The 21,512-nt window shown below is 34.7% G+C and overlaps 3 protein-coding genes across 3 annotated transcripts; 1 reads left to right on the top strand and 2 right to left on the bottom strand.

Annotated features, from left to right (window-relative positions):
• Positions 1-493: 493 nt before the first annotated feature.
• Positions 494-2,193, bottom strand: LOC132043334 ((-)-isopiperitenol/(-)-carveol dehydrogenase, mitochondrial-like). The gene is made up of 2 exons (XM_059433838.1): positions 1,650-2,193; positions 494-1,054 (listed from the first exon to the last, which is right to left on the bottom strand). The coding sequence occupies exons 1-2, from the start codon at positions 2,119-2,121 to the stop codon at positions 726-728; spliced, it is 801 nt and encodes a 266-aa protein (XP_059289821.1). The 5' UTR covers positions 2,122-2,193; the 3' UTR covers positions 494-725.
• Positions 2,194-4,674: 2,481 nt separating this feature from the next.
• LOC132043333 (protein NRT1/ PTR FAMILY 2.11-like) lies at positions 4,675-8,835 on the top strand. The gene is made up of 5 exons (XM_059433837.1): positions 4,675-4,880; positions 5,063-5,280; positions 6,026-6,588; positions 7,238-7,752; positions 8,492-8,835. Exons 1-5 carry the CDS (start codon positions 4,805-4,807, stop codon positions 8,782-8,784), a joined length of 1,665 nt encoding a protein of 554 aa, XP_059289820.1. The 5' UTR covers positions 4,675-4,804; the 3' UTR covers positions 8,785-8,835.
• A 2,375-nt stretch (positions 8,836-11,210) lies between these two features.
• LOC132043332 (plasma membrane ATPase 2) lies at positions 11,211-19,272 on the bottom strand. Its single transcript, XM_059433836.1, has 22 exons — positions 19,256-19,272; positions 19,098-19,168; positions 18,880-18,999; positions 18,226-18,324; positions 17,999-18,136; positions 17,411-17,545; positions 17,151-17,330; positions 16,845-17,051; positions 16,632-16,751; positions 16,429-16,548; positions 16,224-16,346; positions 16,030-16,134; positions 15,717-15,861; positions 15,015-15,179; positions 14,693-14,931; positions 14,510-14,542; positions 14,339-14,420; positions 12,967-13,127; positions 12,603-12,788; positions 12,329-12,511; positions 12,062-12,240; positions 11,211-11,549 (listed from the first exon to the last, which is right to left on the bottom strand). The coding sequence occupies exons 2-22, from the start codon at positions 19,149-19,151 to the stop codon at positions 11,453-11,455; spliced, it is 2,871 nt and encodes a 956-aa protein (XP_059289819.1). The 5' UTR covers positions 19,152-19,168; positions 19,256-19,272; the 3' UTR covers positions 11,211-11,452.
• Positions 19,273-21,512: the final 2,240 nt, after the last annotated feature.

Here is a 21,512-nt window from a genome sequence, read left to right as displayed (position 1 = left end):
ATCAATTTTGTATGAAAAATAAATGAGACCTAAATCATTTTGTATTTGAATTAAATAAAATTTAAATTCTTGTAAAAATCACGTGTTATTAGTGTAAATAACTTTAAGGATATTTAAGTCATTTTAACATAAAATTATGCTTAACACGTCAGGTGCTTATTATTAGTTTGCTATTTTATGTCAAAGCACATGTAGCATAACTTTTATTTTCTATTTATTAAATCGAACTTGTGGCTTAAAATTGCTTATCAACACTTAATTCTTATCAGCTACTTTAAATCAGTTAAGTCAAATAAATAAGAAGAAATCACCTACTTATAATATTTCTTTCTCAGCAGAGATTTATTTCTAAATATATAATACTCTATGAGTATGGTCTATGGGAAAGAAAAAATGGAGCAATATAAATTCATGCGTTCGTAACTGCGTATAGTCCTTCTTGCAAAAGAGAAAAAAGAAAAGAAAAAAAGGATATAGTTTATAAAACCAAAAATTTGAAACAAATTAGCTTGTACTATTTAATATTAATGAATCCTCAAATGATAAAGATTATAGCAAATAAGGGAACTCATACAATTTAGTGGTTCTAATCTTACCTAGTAGATTTAAATATAGGCAAGCGAAAGCCTAGTTAGCCCCATATTTTCACATGATATTGTTCCAATATAATATCTGAATTTTCACTAACGGTAGCCTTCCTTATATTGAAAGGTCACTGTAACCATTTACCAAGAAGTAAAGCCTCCATCAACAGAAAGATCATGGCCAGTAACAAATGCAGACTCATCAGAAGCAAGGAAAGCTACAGCATCAGCAACATGTTTCACTTTTAACACTATCCCTTTTAAACAAGTCAGTGGCTCATACATCTTCTCCACTTCCTTCACCTCCTTCTGTAGGCTTTCGCACAGCCCTGGCGTTGCCACCGCGGAAGGCGATACGCTGTTAACCCTAATTCCATGCACTCCTAGCTGTAGACTGGCCGAGCGGACCAACCCTATCACTGCATGTTTCGACATGACATAGTCCGTCCGCCTCCTGCCGCCTTTGCTGCCTAATTAAAATTGGGAGTGTCAAATTTAGGCCATGAAAATGTAAATTGTCTTTACCCGCCCAAGTTCATTTGGAGGGTTCTACTAATATTCATACATTAACGGATCAATTTATGCACATCTCAAGTTAATCACTTTAAAAGTATGAGCAATGTGGGTTACCTAAGTAAATCTGTGTGAGCTTGCTTACATTGTAGTCGCAAGTTAGGACATAGAAAGAGAGTCAAGTAGGCAGAAAAAGGAATTTTAAGTAGTATTGGGTTGGAAAGCTTGAGCTATTACATGTTTCAATCCAGTTTGACTCAACCTGTATTGACCAAAACAAGAAACATTATAAATCAATGTTCTGTTTATTTGACCCACTTTAACCTGTCCATAATTAGCACGCTCATTTGACATTCTTATTTGTATTGGTGGATGCAACTATGTTTATTGGGTCCAACTGAACAATAATTTCAACATAGAGTATACATATATTTGAAAAAGCTAATAAATTAATTTTAACAAATTAATATTAAATTTTGAACTCATATTTCAATATTTTAATGATAACAATTTAAAGATTGGACTCATCAAATTTGGTTTCTGCCTATATACCTGAAACACTGGCAGTGCAGATGATGCTTCCCCTAACGCTCCCCTCCACCATAACACGAGCAGCGTGCTTTACACACGCCGCCATGCCACGAACATTAATGGCGAAAATCTGATCAAGCTTCGACAAGTTCAAGTCCAAAATGGTTTGATCAGTTGGGCTAACAATGCCAGCATTGCTAAACATTATATCAAGCTGCCCATACATCTGAACAGTCCAGTCTACCATATCCTTCACTTGATCTTCATCAGTAACATCGCAATGTACGTAGCTGCACCGGACTAAATTCGAACCCACAGCTTCCGCCACGTGTTTCCCCTTCTCGTCTTGAATATCAGCTATCACAATGGCTCGTACCCCATGTTCGGCAAAGATATGAACTGTAGCTTCGCCTATACCGCTTGCTCCTCCTGTGATTATTGCTACTTTGCCTTGTAATTTCTTAGTACTACATTGATCTTGGTCAGTACTCATTTTGAACTGCAAAAAGATAAAGAAACAAAAATACTACTTAATTGATTGATTTGTTTCTTAGTATTTGGTATGATATCTATGCGGAAGGTGTAAAGGGAATCTTCTTTATGGTGATCGAGCTACCACGTTGCACTACCAGTCAACAGTACTGCTGATAGGGTGTCAGGCAATTATTGTTGATGTTAATTGATCGATTTTCGTACATATTGACAAGTGTACAGTGGTCCCACATTTTTGCCCTTTTCACTAGTCACCTCTACTACTTCCGTTTGAAACCCTGCACCCCACCCCAACCCCAAATAACTTACGAGTCCGGAATCAAAATGACCCCAAAAATAAAAGGGTTGGGTCCGTATGAGTTTGGTTGAAAAAAAATAAATTCGGGTTGGGTTAGATTATTTGAGTGGGTAAATAATTATTTGAGGAGAAAATAATTTTTGAAGTGCAGGATGATGTCGCATTAACACAAGGCAGTAGAAATATTATGGTGAAGGATATAATTGATCCCAGTATAATGGTAAGGATATAATTGTTTCGTAAAATTACTATCTATAGTATAAATATCAATAATTGATAAATATATTATGTATAAAATAAAACATCAAAATATTAAAATATTTATGTTAGTGATAATTTTGGCCCTATTTTTTTCTATAGATGTTAATTCTCTCAAACTTATTTAAATTCTCAATTAATTTTAAATGCAAATGATGATAATTCTTTCTTTATTGATTTATTTGCACTTTAGTCTTTTTAATTTTTAATTACGAGATATGAAATCAAAATGTTTTAAAATCTAACAACGTTTATTTAGCGAGATTTTTATTTATAACAACAATCGTTTTCTTTTAATCGCTTTACGGCGTACTTATAAAGGTTTTGAGTACTAATTGCAAGTTTAATATATGCATGAAATAAATAAAATATACGAGGCCATGGTCTAACATATACGAGTACCTATTTGGGATTAAATTATTATTTTACGGTTTGAGAGCGTAGAGAAAAGTTTAATTTTATATGAGATAGCTAATTATATTCCGCCATTTTAGTACAAATGATGGGATAAAGTAATACCGGGACTAATTAATACCCGTAACAAAACGCATGATAAAATAATCTCACATTTTATCCTGTGATTATTATCCTTATTACACCAACCAAACCACCCCTAAATAATTAGTTTAGGGCACAGAGCACACAAACACAACTAGTATTTGACAACTTAGTATTTTGTACCTAGCCTGCAAGATTCTCATATTAAGTTGCTAATAAGGATTAAAAAATAAATGAGATTCTAAATTATGTCTCAAACTAAACAAATGATCTATTCCCGTTATTTTCTGAAGAATTAACTAACTTATAGCAGCCCAAATAAGGCCATTTAAAACATAGATATTTCTTTTTTTATTGCCCGATTTACGTTTAATAAATGGCTACACACTTACTATATTGCGAATAGTAATACGAACGTTCCATAGCTCCGAACATCTGGTTCATGACTAGTGCTTCACTGATCAGTGACTAAAGCAGATTAATAATATTAAAACTGATTTTAGCAACAATGTCATGTGACAAGATCATATTCCTTTTTGTCTTTAGGACATTTGGTTAACCAGGAATCGATCTCCTTTTCAATCATAAACCGATTTTGATAAAATATTTTGATACATTAATACATTATTTAAGAAAGAACATTATGAAAATATATATTCCCATCACTAAAAGATTTTCCTTCTAAATTATGACATCAAAATATTAATTAAACGTCAAATGTTGTTATAACCTTATAGGGGTATAACACTCAGTCGCTATAACAATAAAAAAAAAATCTCCAAACCAACGATATTGTTATAGAGAGGTTTGATTGTATTACTGCACTTAAGATAAGAGTAATACATTGCCCATTTGAGTCCCAAAAAAAAAAAAAAGGGGCCTATGGTCCATGATCATATTGACTAACGATAAAAATAAAAATAAAAAGAGCTAATACTGACTAAATTGCACAATTAGGATAATCTGGTTCTATTTCTTTTTAAATCCACTATATTCTACTTTGACTACCTAACGATATAATCATTCTGGTTTACACTAATATAATAGTGGAATGTTCCTCAACACTGAACCTTCTCATAGATGGATGGTTGTGAGCAAACAACTCATTTTCAACAGCATTGGCTTGTCTTTTCATGAATATCAATCAATAATTTAATTTAAACCTACTTTTAATGTTCTGCAAAAAAATAATGATGTTCCTTATGCGCAATGTAATGGTTATAATAAGCCTAATTAGGTATCCAAGAAAATAAAATGATTAACTGTTGTAATGGGTTAAAAATCGCTGATAGCATATAAATTCTTTTAGTATATTGTTAGTGTACATAAATTAACTTTTATCGGAATAAGTATAGATTTCCTTACATTTAAGACATCATGAAATGATTCCAAAGGCAGCCAGCCCCCCCTCTCCACATGTTCAAAAGTTTCACAAAATTCATTCACGTATAGTGCATAGATAAAAAGTCAAATTATTCTTTTATTGGTAAAGATGATGAGAAAAGAATAAGATTCACTTAATACATCTCTCCCTCTTGTATATGTATATAAGCATCTCATGCTTGCTTTATTTTCCTTAGTAATATCTACTGAAAAAAAATAGCAAAGAACCACATCATTACTAGCAGCCATGGAGGAGACTGACGAAGAAGCAACTATAGATGAAATCAAATACAGAGGAATCAGAGCAATGCCCTTTGTCATAGGTACTTTTTTGTGTACTAAACCTGTCTCAAACTTGTTCCTTTTCTTGACACTATTTTATATATTTCAATTTATGATGATGACATGACATGAGCTTAATTGTAAGTGGGAAATTCATATAGCGGATCCCAACTTGTTTGGGAGTGACACATATATAGTTATTGTTGTGTGCTAAAAAATGCAGGGAATGAGACATTTGAGAAGCTAGGAACAATTGGAAGCTCATCAAATCTGTTGGTTTATCTGACAAGTATTTTTCATTTGAAGACCATAACAGCTACTAATATTGTCAACATCTTCAATGGCACTTGCAACTTTGGCACCTTGCTTGGAGGTTTTCTTTCTGATACTTACTTCGGCCGTTACAAGATGCTTGGATTTGCCTCAGTGACTTCCTTCTTGGTACAATCTCCTTATTAAACAACATGAAAAAAAGAGACAAGAAATACTCATGTTGAAAAAGATTGAGATTAATAGTAGCATGTTTGGCCAAGCTTTTAGGAAGCAAAAAGTGTTTATTTTAGAGAGTTGAAGTGTTTGACCAAACTTTTAGGAAAAAAGTAGGTGCTTTTAAGTAGTAACAAAAGTTGTTTTTTAGAAACTGAAAAGAATAGCTTTTCCGAGGCAACACTTCTTAAATTTTGGCCAAGCACAAATTACTACTCTCTAAAAGTATTTTTTCAAAAACACTTCAGACAAAAAGCATAGTTCAAAAATAAGCAAATTTGGAAGTTTTGCCAAACAGGCTATAAGAGTTGTTAATTGGTACAATGGAAGTCATCTTCTATGAAAAATATTTTATATATAAAATATTAGCGATAACACTTTTAGCAAATTGGAGAGGGTTTCAGTCAAATTTTTTAGTACTACATATTAACGGGAGTAATGTTTAAGTGTTAGTTGAAGCAAGTAATATGAAGTGAAAAGTTAAGATTGTTATAAGTGAGTGGAAGTCATTTTCCTAGTACCCAAACACTAGAAAATGAATTCGTCACGGACAAAAAATGTCTAGAAAATGATTTTCGTCGTACCAAACATACTAGAAAATGACTTATTGTTGTACCAAACATACACTAACTTAACCATTATCTAAAACTCATTTTAATTACCAGATCTCATCTTTGTTTCCCAACTTGATAATTTACAGGGAATGCTAGTTCTAACTTTAACAGCAGCAGTCTCAAAGCTACATCCTCCAGAATGTGGAGGAAACCAAGAAGCCACACCATGTGTTGGTCCAACAACAGGGCAAATGACGTTTTTACTAGGTGGCTTTTGCTTACTAGTAATTGGTGCTTCTGGCATTAGGCCATGCAATTTAGCATTTGGTGCAGATCAATTTGATCCCAACACTGAATCAGGAAGAAGGGGAATCAGTAGTTTCTTCAATTGGTACTATTTCACTTACACATTTGCTATGATGGTCTCATTGACTGTCATTGTCTATGTTCAATCAAGTATCAGTTGGTCATTGGGATTAGCCATCCCAACAATTATGATGTTCCTTTCTTGTGCACTTTTCTTTGTGGGCACTAAGATTTATGTCAGGCTTGTACCAAAAGGTAGCCCTTTAACAAGTGTGGCACAGGTCCTAGTGGCTGCATTCAAGAAAAGGCACTTGCAGCTGCCACAACAACCATGCTTCTCACTGTTCAACTATGTGGCCTCCAATTCCTTGAATTCTATGCTTCCTTACACTGATCAGTTTAGGTAATTCCTCTAGCCACCATCAAAGTTACGAGTTAATTTCGTGTATGGTCACTTAGTTTACAGTCTATAAATGTATCGTCATAATAACACTAATCATTGACATATTAAAGCAACTGAACTATCTGTGAATTGCTCAAGAAATACAAATGACCTGAAGTTTAGCTTTTCAAAATTGGTTATAACACGTAGCTCATGGTGTCAGCGCTCTGCCATTATGTATATTTCACGTCAAATAATTCTCTTTTGTTCAAAACACGGGTAGTCAAAATTTTTAACGAATTTTTTTTTAAAAAAAATGTTTGGTGGATTGTATAGTGCGACAAAGCTTTAACATGGCGTGTGACATGTCATAACCCCAATGCTGGAAGATTTGGTCCATTGATTTTTTGAGAAACTAAGACATAGTGCACTAATATTTAATTTGACAAAAAATAATTTTGCGTCTTTATTGCTATAGCATCCACTTACTTTAATGTAAACAAAAAATAGTATTGCGACTTTGTTGTTATAGTGTCACTTACTTTAATGTGACAAATATTTTCGCGACTTTGTCATTATAGTGGTAAATTGAGTAAGCATACGTCAAATTAACCCTTAAAGTTAGTTGCAGGATAAATGATAAACTAACTAAAAGTGTTAATCATTTCAGATTCTTGAGTAAAGCAGCAATAAAAACCCCAGAAGACCACTTAAACTCATCAGATGGATCAGCAGTCAATCCATGGAGGCTTTGCAGCATTCAACAAGTGGAAGAACTGAAATGCTTACTGAGAATAATCCCAATATGGGTTGCTGGAACTATCTATTATGTCTCTGTTGTTCAATCACAAAATTATGCCATCTTCCAAGCCTTACAAAGTGATAATCAACTAGGCCATTTTCACATCCCACCAGCATCTTTCATAGTCATTTCCATGCTCAGTATAACAATTTGGCTACCTATATACGATCGCGTTTTACTTCCATGGCTTCGGAAATTCAGACGGAAAGAAGGTGGAATCACTCTTCTCCCCAAAATGGGAATCGGAATATTTCTTTCTATTATTACAATGATCATATCAGGGATTGTTGAAAACAAGAGAAGAACTCTGGCAATGACTCAGGGGAAAGGTGCAATTTCATCCATGTCAGGACTATGGCTAATACCTCAGATGGCATTATCAGGTAGATGCAAATTGAAGTTTCTTTTATAATTTTATTCATTACTTCTTTTGGGCATGCGACCAAAGTCCTATTGATAGCTAAAGAGAAAAGGAAGTTACATATAAGAGTATCTTTGGGTTGTTTTGAGTCCAACAATTGGTATTAGAACCAATGGTTCAGCAAGACGAGTATAGCGATGGCGAAGTGATGTGTGGGGGCCAACTTAGTGTCTTTGCCCTCTATGGGCCGGTTTGCTACCTTTACCCGTAGTTTTGAAGACACATACACAAAAGAGAAGCCAATGGGCTTTCCGATGTGAGGTGACGCATAGTTAATCTCAAAATTAGCCTATGAATGGTGATGAGTCATGTGGAACTTAGTTCGGGTGAGATTGTTGGTGTGCAGACAAAGCCCCACATTAGTGGCTAAAAGGAACAAAAAGCTAATATAACATGTAGTGATACTATTCATGGCGTAAAAGAAAAGGAAACTACATATAAAGTATAGTGATACTCTTGATGGCATGAAAGCCTTTTGGGGAAAACCGGGCGCGTGTTAAGTGTATCTTTAAGTTGTTTTAGCCCAACAACTTTAATTCAACTTGAAATAGAGAATTTGAAGTCGAAGAATTGGTTTGATGAGTAACGTTAAATAGTGTAATGGTTTTCATTCACAGAAATTCGTATTCAGAGGCAATTTCAATCTTTCAAATACTATTTTTCTACTTTAACTTCAAATACTGATCGTAATTGAAATACAGGTCTTTCAGAGGCATTTACATTAATCAGCGAGAATGAGTTCTTCTACAAACAATGCCCTGAAAACATGAGGAGCATCGCGGCGTCTTTCTTCTTTGTCGGATTGGCAGGGTCGAGTTACTTGAGCAGTTTCTTCTCATCAGTTGTTCATAAGACATCAAATTGGTTGGCTGAGGATCTTAACAAGGGAAGATTAGACTGCTTTTACTACCTCATTGCAGCACTAGAGACTCTGAATTTGGGTTATTTTCTTCTCTGTGCAAAATGGTACAAGTACAAAGGAGTGAGCAAGTGACAACAAATTGAGTGAAAGAACAATCTGAGAAACCTCTTGTGCTAGCCAGATTACATTGTAATGTAATTTTCCATCAGCAGTAAAAGGTAAGATATCTAAAACTAGAGTTTTGCCCATTATGGTGGTTGTTCATGATTTAATGCTTTGTCCCTTTCCATTATTATGCTTTATTAGACTATGCCAAATGGAACAATTTACTCACTCAAACTGCCCTTGCCTTTGCAAATGGTCTAAATTTGCACTTTAGATGTTCTCGTTAGCCACATGAGGACTAAATCAAGCCACTTTGTTAACGACGGGTAGGAACGAGACATTTTTCTGATGGAGGTCAGAAATCTTCCATTACGCATAGTTAAGGGGCATTTTGCCCCTTTACCCTGGAAAATAAAACAACGAATATGTGTTTTGCTAAATCATACACCACTGGTGCATTATCACATGGGATTTATCCCTCAAAAGCTGATGCGGGGCAGATAGTAGAATAATGCTTTGACTTATAACTACCAAAAATATGTAATGAATTGATTGAAGTAAGGAAGATAGGATTTATACTTTGGAGCACCTCATTACTCCTTATATTAACAAAAGTTTATGTGTTGTGCATAGAGGTGAATTCAGGATTCTCAATGAGCTTAATTTTATATATATATTCATATAATGAAACTCACGCACAAGGCTAAAAATAATGAAACTCACCATATATGCCATGTAAAGTCGGATCATGTTTGATTGACACATTTGAGGCCAAATTCGGGGATTTAATAGGAACAACACTTAGTTGAGGTGACATAATTAAAAAAAAAAAAGGGACAAGTTTAGGGGCTCACATATGCATTAAGCCTTCATTTTAAGTCTTTTCATATGCATACATAGTTTGAACCTTAGAGTATCAGAATTAGCTGAATCTGTAAAATGCGCCTTAAATCCGCCTCTGAATTTCATGTGCGTTAGATGTCGCAACGCAGTGCAAGAATAGATGAACCATTAGAATGACAGATGAATAATGAACCCTGGACCAATAAAGTGACGAATCAACTTAAGTGGAGTAACCAGAAAAGAAAAGTGGGTTCAACTATAGGGATAGTGATCAATGTGAGCTTTATTGCCCAAAAATAAAAAGAAGGTAAATGTCAACTAAAACTTTAAAAGTTCTGTGCATCTACAAATTTCAGTTTTTATTCAAATAATAACTTAATTAGAAGCCACATAAGCTGACCAAGAAAGAAATTAAGTGCGACTTGATAATTTAGAAAATTACATTTAATTAATGTGTGATTTTACTCTTATTTGTGACTCTTAAAGTTATGGTGAAAACATTTAGCACGAGTAAGTTTGTCCTCAGGAGACTGTTTCACAGAGCCTCTCTTTATTTGATGATTGCATAATCATTAAATTTGTTGAAAATGATTTTTCGTCTTCAAAATTACTCAACTTCTATTTTAAATTGATTTTGTACCTTTACTGCTTTTTTGCACCCTACATTGATGGATCAAACTGTTAGCTTCTGGTGGGGGACCTATATCTATAATTCAGATATTATGATATCAGTTGGCGGCTAAACATCACCCACGTTTTGAGATATGACTTTCTGTTATGATCCATCGTTGAAATATTTAGCAAAATGGGCCTATCATCTTTTAATAGCAGTAGTAGTTTCTCTGAATTTTCTTTAATCAACTAATAATGGGGACTAGCTCCTTCATGCTAGGTCGTCTTTTTCTTTAATAATATCTGAGGTCCATCTTTTCAAGATTCTTTTTTTCATCTTTTATGATAAGTAAAAAATAATGAACTTAGGTGAACTCATAGTATTCGTTGTAGGAGCAAAATTAGCTGGTAGAACTGCCGGCAAACGCATGGATTTTAGGATGCAAAGCACTACTAGTACTAAACATTATGCAAACCACCCAAGGTCGTGGTAGAGTGATAAGTATTCCTCCATACTTAATTAGGTCTCGAGTTTGACCTCTAGGTGTGTAGTCGCCTCTGATAGGAAATGCTTTACCCCCAAAGTAAAACTTCCCAGTCTGAATCCGATTAATCGAACTCCAAAAGGGATAGCTGACACCAAATGAAGAAACAAAAGAAAATTAATCTTTTGCAATTCCTATATTGTCTGTCTCAACTGCAACAGTAGACAGAAAAACTACTACTGAAACTATGAGTGCTGCTTCAAGCATCTAATTATGTATTTTCTTACAAAAATCTTAAGTACTAAAAATTTATGTTGAGCAATGGCTGAAGCAATGTGAGGTTGAAAGCAGCCGTTCTTCCATTCAACATCAGGTTAGAGAAATTTCCCACAACTAAATTGCCAGACATCATTAGACACGAGCAAAAAATCAACTTCTTTAATCAATGAATCGAGAGAGGCAGTACAAAAATCGGATGCTGCTAAACCATGAAATAAAGCCTCTTAAAGAATATAGATAATGAATGCTGTTATAGCTTAATATTCATTCTTGGTCAATTGTAACATATATAATGGAGTCAAGACGTAAAAGCAGGAAGAGAAAAACCAAGAATTCAAAAATGCATCCAAATATATAAGGCACTTTCAGGTGCTGAAGACATTACTACTACTATGAACTTTGTCGTCCCAGATGTTAACTCACACTCATTATGTCTTCATCCGGTTAAGTAACACTAGTCAAACATAGCTCTCCCATCAAACGGTGTATGATTGCTGAATTGTCTCTATGTCAAGACCCTTCAACTTCACCACTGATTCGACGTGACCTTTCAGTGTGTGAAGCTCACGTTGCCTGCAATTAAAAATGTAGTGTTCAGGTTCCACAAGTCACAAAAACTGAACATGCGTTTAGCAGATGAAAACTAAGAGTAAAGATAAAGCGAAGCAAGACTGGAGATTTGGTAATGTAGCATGGCCATACTAGTAGAAGGGAGAAGAGTGAAATGCCCACAAATGCAAGGTCAACTTCACATTCAACTATCATTATTTGAAGCACAAGCGGGAAGATATTAAAGGATTTTTTTCATTTTTGAACCGTCAGCCAAAATTAATTATATTTATACCTAATATTCATAACATATGTATATGTTATGTATATTTATACCTATGTATAAATATGTATATACATATTTATAGTATATGAATATAAAATAACATATGATATGTATATTTATACCTAATATACATAACATATACATTGGCTGGCTATTAATTTTCAGAGCGGTCCAAAAATGTAATTATCCCATAAAATAATCCACTATGCTTCTGTTATCAAAAAGACCTACTCAAAATGACAATCTTTACCTAGCAATTTCAGCTCTCCTCTTTGCTTCCTCAGCCAACTGATTAAGCTCATTGAAATTGGTAGCTTCACTAAACAATTTGGTGTCAGGAACTTGCAGCCCGTGAAGGGTCCTCTGTGCGTGGGCCCATTGAAGCTCACGTTGTTCTTTTCCGAAATCCTTCTTCCTGGTGAAAGCAATCTGCAATAAAAAGAAAAACACCATCACATACCATTGGATGAAAATAGCATGAGCAGGAATATATATCATATATGTATATAACTCATACCCTTTGCTCAAGAACAAGATCCCAGGCCCTTCCACTGAGAGCATATCTGATTAAGAACTTGATGATATCAAGCGGGAAGTAGAATACTAAATTGTAGAGCCAGATCACTCCTGCCCAACCCCACCCAATTCCTTCAATTGCAGCAAAACTCCAGCTTGCATAAACAGCAATCAAGGTGGCAACCTGTTTACAAATTTTTATCAGGAACCAAACTTTATAAGACATCGGTAAAGTTGGGGAAATTTTGCCAGAATCACTGAGGCAGATGGTTCACCAGTTGAGCAATCAGAAAAGCGACCACGAGCAACAAACCAGGACGCTCAACAAATGACCAACTTCGAGATCTTGTGACAAATATCAGGGCCTGACTGATAGTGCTCACTTGAAGGTAAATTGCTGATGCAAGTTTCCTGAAGTCGTCAGTTGCTGTCTTTTGAAGTGTGGATACCCCAAATACACGCTGGAAAATCACCAAACTGAGTGAGATTACAAACTAAGAACAGTATATAATTAATACCAGTTCAACATCTAAACATTCCAAACAGCAATTTCAACAGATAGTTTAATTTAATATACAGATAGTCGTCATAATAAGACAATTATCAAAGTTCTGCAGCACAAGAAACTAATACGCTCACCGGGAAGAAATCTGTTTCATATGCTGCCCAAAAGAAAATGACTGTCATCATTGCTAAGTAACCACCAAGAACAACCCCAGTAGTGAAAATCTCAGCCAGCTTCCAACTATCAGGTAGAGGAGATGGTTTGACCCTATCCTTTGATATAGTCATAATGGTACCTGAGATTATAAACATTAGAAGTTAGACGTAGAAAAGAAGTCTGTGTAAAGACAAGAGAACTAACTAAACGCTTGCAGCGGCAGAAGATACTAAACTTTTTAGGAGAGCTTTTGATGAAATGAAATCGAAAATGATTTTGTACATTTGAGAAGTAGCCTCTTATTCCTATTTCTTTTTGGTTCACCCTTGGGGTTCCGATTTGAATTGAAGATTGGATTAGGTTCTCTAGTTTCTTCGTATACCACATGAATGCAGGCGTTGTTCCCAACAATAATAAAATTACTATCACCTTGTCACATAAAAAGGCTATTAAACCTTAGAGGTCCTACACATGGAACTTGAAAGCAGGCTACTGATAAAAAATTTAATCAATCTACCTTATCTTTTTTTTTTTTTATGACAAGTCGATCTGCCTTATCTTTTGATAATAAGATAATGACAAATCTACTGCATCCTCTAATTTTGCCACAATTTTTATCTTCTACTGAAATAAGTGTCTTTTCATATTTTGGTACACCATTAAGAATGCTAGTTAAGAACATTCGTTATAAGGGTTATTGACTAAATAACCTTTTATCTTTCCTGTTAAATGTAAATAAGCATAGGGAAGACCTTTAGAAAGTTGTATAGATCATTTATTAGAGCAAGGATAAATATGGCAAAAAATTAATGCTTTGCTTTCTCAAAATGACACTTACTTTGGACCAAATCTGAAAGGCAAGACACTTATTCTGAACCGGGAGAGTATTAATCAAATAGAAACATGTTCTAATCACGTTAGTATGCTTATGCTAGGCCTATACTTTCTATGAATGTTTTAGTCATCCTGTCAGAGATTTATAAGCTAGTAGAGAATATAGAGAACTTTCAGTTTTTTTATTATTATTTTGATAATACCGGCATGTGATGAGTCTAAAGGGTCAGTGAGGCACCGCTCAGTGAGGATTCAATAGCCGACCCCGACTTGTTTTGAATTGAGGCATAATAGTAGTTGTTCTTGTGATGTGATTGACTGTGAAGTTGACTAGTTAGAAGTTAAAGTGAAAGATTGCACAATTACCGCTCAATCATAAACTTATAATCCTCCATTTGGGCAAGTTTCATATCAATACTCACAAAAGTTTATCTTAAAGACAAATTAGGATCCATTAAAATGACCGAACATATAAACTTCATATTGTCTATGTTACTATCAGTGAAAAGGACCAACCGTCATTGAGGATTGCAATGATAAGCACCATGAAAGGTGGAAAGTCAAACTTCCAGATAAGGGCCAGAAGCATAAAACCAAGCTGTGACATTAAATAGAAAAAGAATATCAAAATATCATATAAGAATCATAAAAAATAAGTAGCAAAGAAGCAGCAGCCGAAAAACATACCACAATACGGATTGTGATGGAAACAGCATATATCTGCCGATGCAAAAATAAAAGATAAGTTATCAATATCGTACATCAGCGACAGATTGTGCGTACAACCAAAATAACAGATGCTAAGATATAGCAAAAAATTAGGATGTATAAGGATCTAAATATTACGCCTCTAACAAGACAAACATATACCGTGTAGTTTTTCATCCTTTGAAAGATTGCTCGACTGGTCAAAACAGCACTAATGATGACACTGAGACCAGGTTCGGTAAGAACAATGTCAGAAGCACTACGAGCAGCATCAGTGGCATCATCAACAGCTATACCAATATCAGCCTTCTTTAAAGCAGGAGCATCATTGACTCCATCACCAGTCATACCACAAATATGCTTCCTAGCTTGCAAGCGCTTTACTATCTCGTATTTGTGCTCTAAAGCAATGAGCAAACAACATATCAGTACCCCAGTGTATACCCGAAATTAGAAAGAAAGGAATTTTCTGAAAGAAACATACCAGGGAAAACTCCAGCAAAACCATCAGCCTTTTCGATCAGCTCATCAACTGGTAAAGACATAATTGATTCATCCTTAGTCTGCCCTAACAGAGCAGATGAAGGATACATGTTGGTTCCCATTCCCAGGCGGCGACCTGTTTCTTTTCCTATAGCCAGTTGATCCCCTGCCAAGAGAACAGACATCAAAAATTAGCTTGTCAAAACTTCGATGTAGCAAAAAATGCATGACCAGTAAGATGATACCGGTCCAAACGTCTGACCCTTTACAGCAAAAAGCAATATCATCTTGGTAAAACATAAGTTGACGGGTAAAAAGTATTAATCTATAAAATCAATTGTGAAAGCCCAAAATCTAAATGAAAAGCCAAGGGACAGGCATGGACATCACTCTTCATGCAGCAATAAGAGCACATTTAGAATTTCATTTTGTCCAACTATCATATTGTCCTCGCCAAAAAAAAAAAAGACACAGCCCAATTAAGAATTAGGAACGAATCAAAAGTAGTCTTTGATCCAATAAGCTTACAGAATACCCAAGATAATCTTTGGAAACCTCATTTCAGTGGATACATTTTTCCTTTCTCTTCCTTTTATTAAGGGGGTGGGTAGCCATTACTACCAAGGTGTCAATATAGCATGCAGTCGATTTACAAACAATGTTTCAACACATTGAACATAAAAAATAAAAAATTCAGAAATACCTGTGATCATTTTAACATTCACTCCAAGATTCAAAGCCCTCCTTATAGTCTCAGCACTGTCATGTCTTGGTGGATCAAACAAAGGCAGGAGACCAATGAATTGCCATGGTCCTCCAGTACTCTCCTTCCTTCCCTCTGGAACTTCCTGCATGGAATGTTAGGGTGTACGTGATTAAATGAAGACAAAGGTAATTAATCCCTTCTCTCCACTATAAGAGTATTAGGTTATACGCCTAAACTGCCAGATAGTTGATATATTCAATTTATATACAATATGATGAGTTCCACATATGATAAAAGAAAAGCAAAGTACCTGGTACGCCACACCAAGTGAACGCAAGCCCCTCTCAGCAAACTTATCAATTACTGAATGAACTCTATTTTCTATCTCTGACTTGTTGTGGGCAAGATTCAGGATCTAAATCCACATTGCGACAATTGGTTAGAAAATGCGAACCTGGAAAGTAAAAGCAGCAGAGAAGGACTACTTAGTGGTGACAGTCTTACCTGCTCTGGTGCTCCTTTGCTGACCCTGTGCATTTTTCCTTCACCGTCAAGATAAGTAAGTGCTGTTCGCTTGTCAGTTGGATTGAAAGGAAGAAAGTGTATTTCACGAATGCCAGCTCGTGCCTGCATTAATGGCAGCATTAGAACAGTTTCTTCCAGCTAGAATGGATGTGTTAATCACAGAGTAATGCAATTCCAAAGTTACCTCCTTCGGATCAGATAGCATCCCAACAATAGCGGTATCAATGGCATCCTGGTTCTCTGTTCGAGACGCTCGAGCTGCCATCAGAACAACAGTATCTGCATCGACACCTTTGGCAAAAACCTGGAAATTTAGCAGGAACAAACAAAAGAAAATCAATAATTTGTGTGAAATAAGGAATAAGATTGAAATCTTAGAATTCTCACCTCAACAAGGTTTTTGTCAACACTAAGCTTGTTTAGTGTTAGGGTCCCTGTCTTGTCACTACAAAGCACATCCATACCAGCCATCTCCTCTATAGCTGTCATTCTTTTTGTAATAGCACCCTGAATAGTTAAAATGATGAAAAATGCATCACATATCCGCACTGCTGAACTACGACAACTCACGATTGAAGACATGCTGAAACGCTAACAAACCTGTTGAGCGAGGCGATGAGAACCAATGGCCATTGTGACTGAAAGAACCGTTGGCATGGCAATTGGAATTCCACCAATGAGAAGGACAAGAAGATTGTCAATCCCGGGACGATATTTGCGGTGTTGAATAGGGTACATCACAATAATCTCTATTATCATCCCCACTGCAATAGAGCAGATGCAGAAGTTTCCAATAGCAGTCAAAACCTGGTAGAGACATCAACATCATTGGGGAGCGTGAGATTCAGAATAACAAGATTATCAACTAACATTCAGAACAATTAAGACAGTACGAGTTCAAGTCACCTTTTGGAAGTGTCCCACTTGGTTTGTACTGTCAACAAGGTGGGCGGCCTTCCCGAAAAAGGTATGAACCCCAGTGGCGATGACGACGGCTTCTATCTCTCCCTGTTTACATGTGGAACCAGAGTAGACACCATCTCCAGGACCTTTTGTTACAGGAAGTGATTCACCAGTCAAAGCAGACTGCAAGTAACAGATAATTTCAGTGCCACAGTTAAAGAAAACATATTTGCCACTTAACGAATCACAAAAAACTTAATCACCTGGTCAATTTTCAGCGGATCGCCTTCAAGAAGACGGGCATCTGCAGGAACTATATCTCCTAGTTTAATACTGACTATGTCCCCAGGAACAAGAGCAGCAGCATCTTCTTCATTCCATTTTCCATCTCGAAGAACCTGCATATATCGACAAGAGCACGCAATCAGGACGACTGTCGATAAGGACCCGTTTGCCCATAAAAATTATTCACTTTTTTCCGGAATAACTTTTCACTTTATATGAAAATCTGTGTTTGGCCATGAAAATTCCAAATCCAACTTGAAGTTGTATTTCAAATTTGGGAAACAGCTTATAACCTACTTTCCAACTCACTTTTCACTTTCGAAGTTGTATTTAAGTACCTGCAAAAATGAAAATTATTCCACATATTCTTTGCAAACAGTATAACCAAACGCAACTCCAACTCCATATATTCCAAATAAAGTGAAAAATATTTGGAATCTATGGCCAAACGCCTACTAAGGTTTTTTTTCCCGAGATAAATTCACATCAAAGTTATGTAAGTTAACAACTTTCACATGCTGTCTAATAGCAATTGAATAACCGATTATGGTTGGTGAATCTGGAACCTTTGCTTTAGGAGCGAGCCGAGCCATGAGAGCAGCTGCTGCATTGCCAGCATTGTTCTCCTCAATAAAACTAATTGTTGAGTTAATCACAAGTAAGGTAATGATACCCACAAAATCCTGCCAATCCGGAGGCTTTCCCTGCAAAATTCAACATATATTCTCCACTAAGTCAGAAAAACCAGTATATATTATTGAATAGCATGATAAATCGGAATGCAGTTACTTACTCCTCCATTTGCAAGAGCAATAGCCATAATAGCAGCAGCTTCCATAACCCATGAGAGAGGGTTCCACATAAACCCCAAAAATTTCAAGAATTTGCTCTCCTATAAAACAGTAATCTTCAACAATCATAACAGTTCACTTTAACTTTTAAGTCAAACGTAAAAACATTAAATTCTCCAATCAGCTGGTTCAACTAAAGGCATCTAATTTTCAGCCAAAAAGAGTCAATTCAAATGCTCTCCTATAATACACAGCAAACAGTAACTTGAACAATCATAACAGTTCACTTTAACTTTTAAGTCAAACAAGTCAAACACCTAAACATTGGTTGCCAATCAGCTTGTGCAACTAAAGACATCTAATTTTCAGTCAAAAAGAGTCGATTCAAATGCTCTCCAACAATACAGCAAGCAGTTCAACCAAAATCATCTAATTTTCAGTCAAAAAGTGTCAATTCAAGTCCAAAAAAGACAGTCAAAAAGAGAAAAGGATAAAATTCAACAAAAAAGGAGATAAGGAAAAATATAAAATATACAATAGATGCAAGTCAATCAAAACAAAGATTCATCAGAATATTTCAGTTCAAAGTGGCCCAATAGGGGCAAAAAAAAAAAAGGAATATTCCAAAAAAAAAATTAAAAAAAAAAAAAGCAAACCTTCTTCTCCTCTAGTTTGTTGTACCCAAAAATTGCCAACCTTTCTTGGGCAGACGTACTGGTAAGACCCTCTTTTGTACATCTCAAATTTTCAAAAACTTCCTCAATGGGTATGTTTTCCTGCAATTACAACAAGCAAAAAAAAGAAACAAATAACATTAAATTCAAGAACAAGATCATTAAAAAACATTAAACTTAATGTTGTCAGATCCAATTACCAAATCAACAGTCTCTTTTAACACAGCATCTAACACTTCAGGTTTCTCCCCCATCTTTACTAATCTGTATACTCAAAAATTTCAAGAAAATTTATATCAAGAACCTATTAAATAAACACCCACCAAAGAAAACAAGATAACTAACAAGAAGTACCCACCAAAGAAAGATAGGCTTTTTTTTTTTTTCCCAAGAAATAGGATTGGTAAGTATAAGTAGCCCACCAAATAACAAAAACAATGAGGAAAATTATACTAAAGGAGTAACAGATACAAACACTGCTAGCCTTATGTTTATTTACAATGGCCTCCCTCTATAAATACTTATATTGCCAAAGTTCCCTACTAGCTTTAACCCTTTAGCTTTATGACTGTATTATCTTTTTTCTTTCACTAAAATACATTTTGCTTTTTTCTTTCATTACTAAAAAGAGTAATATACTGAAGTAGTTTCTTTCCAGATAAGAGATTCGATTGTCTCAATAAGTGAGTGAGTATACGGAGTATGGGAATGATTATTCAGCGGTGAAGTTAGAAATTTCGTTGAGCGTATTCAAGATCAACATTTAATGTGCTCAATATTTTTTGATGAAGGGTGTTTAATTGATCACCCGTCTTTTTATGTGGCTACGCTACTACTGCTGCTAGTTGTATATTTTTTATCATCTTTCGGAGTGCAAAGGTCAAATATGTAGTATTTTTTTTCTCAATTTGAATATAATTTATTTAAAATAAAACTTACATATTGAAAGTACATAAAAATACTTTATATAAATTACAAAATCCTAAAATTAAAATATTGAGGAATTAGGAAAAGTTAAAGAAAAATACTTTTTTTATGATGGAAAATAAAAAACAACAACAACAACAATAATAATAATAATAATAATAATAATATTTATTTATTATTATTATTATTTTTTCTTATTATAGGTATTTCACCCCTTTATTTTGAAAGCAAATTGTAAGGATAAATGAGGTGTGCGCCTGCTCATGCTCGTGTGCGCACCCCACCCCTTAACTGTACCTTTTGTTTTTCTCTTTTTTTTAACTTTTAAAAAAAAAAAAATATTACATAGATGTTGGGGAAGAAAAAATGGGAAGAAGATTACAACGAGGAGATTCGAATCCTCATCAACAAAGTGAAAGTTCATGTAATCAACCAACTGAGTTACCAGATCCCTATCCCTAACTGTATCTTGCTTCTTTCGAAGTACTCTTTTTTTTTTTTTTAATTAATTAAACTTTTTACCCTTCTTGAATGGGATTACACTGGGTATGTTGTTGTTGTTGAATTAATTAAACTTTTGTGGTTTTATTTGTAAATAAGAAGAGAGACAAATAAATATCTTCTTCTCCCAAACAATATTTTCGTTTTTTAATTAAAAGACAGTCAACTTCCTAATGCACGTTTCTTAGTTGTACTCAACTTCTTTGACCTATAGCTGGTCACAGGTTATGTTGATCCAGATTATAATAATTTAAGAAAATCAACAAAGGGATTAAACTAATAGTAGTACTAATATTTTTTATTGGATTCTCTCGGACATTTCTTATTTTTAATTATTCTGTTGTGGACTGATATTTTTGCATAAACATACTTAATTAAACCTGCAGGTAGGCACAATCCTTCAAACAATAGAACAAGTCAATTTCTTTTCACCTTCCAAGCAATTTTCTTGTTTGTTAGACTGCAGAAGGGTCATGTATTCTTCTTAATTTACGGAAAAAAGTCATAGTTTATTACATCAGCTTAATAATATAATCATTTTGTTTTAGCCGAAAAATTTAAGTCATATCAACGTTATTTCGATTTCAACTAACTTGTGCATTATCTTTTTACCGGAAACATTGTATTATTTTTTCTGTCTTTTGATGAGTCTTGCGCGGCACAATTTAAATTAATTGAAATTACAAAATAAATATTGAATATTGGGTAAAAAAAAAAAAACAGAAACCGGGTGCTAGTCTCTCTCCCTATTTTCGTTTAAAAGAAATATTGGCACTGTCAATTTATATATGTGCCATCAATATATTTTAACTTACTAATAATATGCTATTTATTCTATTTTTATTGGTAGGAGTAGTAAAATTAATTGATGAACGTTAATAATCCACTTGTTTATTAACTACCATTTTGACTCGTTCAAATCAATCTATCTGAAAGTTGGGCTAATATGTAACTCATATTGACCCATGAGAAACCTTGTCAAGCCATAATAGTAAAAAAAATTATTAGGTACCTAAACAAACTATAAGAAAATAAATATCTAAACTATAATTTAATAAAAATGGATGGTTCGGGCTATGGCCATTAATTAGCCAATTTCAACCCAAATGACCATTCCACTTATAAACTCAATCCATCTTGACTCGATTCAATTCAGCACAATCTGTCAATTTTGACTGACTAAATTC

The sequence above is a fragment of the Lycium ferocissimum genome, unplaced genomic scaffold, assembly GCF_029784015.1.
Source record: "Lycium ferocissimum isolate CSIRO_LF1 unplaced genomic scaffold, AGI_CSIRO_Lferr_CH_V1 ctg2309, whole genome shotgun sequence".
NCBI lineage: Eukaryota > Viridiplantae > Streptophyta > Magnoliopsida > Solanales > Solanaceae > Lycium > Lycium ferocissimum.
The sequence above is the reverse complement of the archived record's forward strand: the minus strand, read 5'-3'. Positions and strand labels throughout refer to the sequence as shown.

What these genes read in the sequence shown, in the direction of transcription:
- LOC132043332 (XM_059433836.1), bottom strand. Translation starts at nt 19,151, where the DNA reads ATGGGGGAGAAACCTGAAGTGTTAGATGCTGTGTTAAAAGAGACTGTT. An exon ending in GCAAAGGAGCACCAGAGCAG is followed by an intron (nt 16,135 to 16,223) that starts GTAAGACTGTCA and finishes ATGTGGATTTAG; the next exon opens with ATCCTGAATCTTGCCCACAA. An exon ending in CCATCACAATCCGTATTGTG is followed by an intron (nt 14,421 to 14,509) that starts GTATGTTTTTCG and finishes TTAATGTCACAG; the next exon opens with CTTGGTTTTATGCTTCTGGC.
- LOC132043334 (XM_059433838.1), bottom strand. Translation starts at nt 2,121, where the DNA reads ATGAGTACTGACCAAGATCAATGTAGTACTAAGAAATTACAAGGCAAA. An exon ending in CTGCACTGCCAGTGTTTCAG is followed by an intron (nt 1,055 to 1,649) that starts GTATATAGGCAG and finishes AATTTTAATTAG; the next exon opens with GCAGCAAAGGCGGCAGGAGG.
- LOC132043333 (XM_059433837.1), top strand. Translation starts at nt 4,805, where the DNA reads ATGGAGGAGACTGACGAAGAAGCAACTATAGATGAAATCAAATACAGA. An exon ending in CCTCAGTGACTTCCTTCTTG is followed by an intron (nt 5,281 to 6,025) that starts GTACAATCTCCT and finishes GATAATTTACAG; the next exon opens with GGAATGCTAGTTCTAACTTT. An exon ending in CCTTACACTGATCAGTTTAG is followed by an intron (nt 6,589 to 7,237) that starts GTAATTCCTCTA and finishes TAATCATTTCAG; the next exon opens with ATTCTTGAGTAAAGCAGCAA.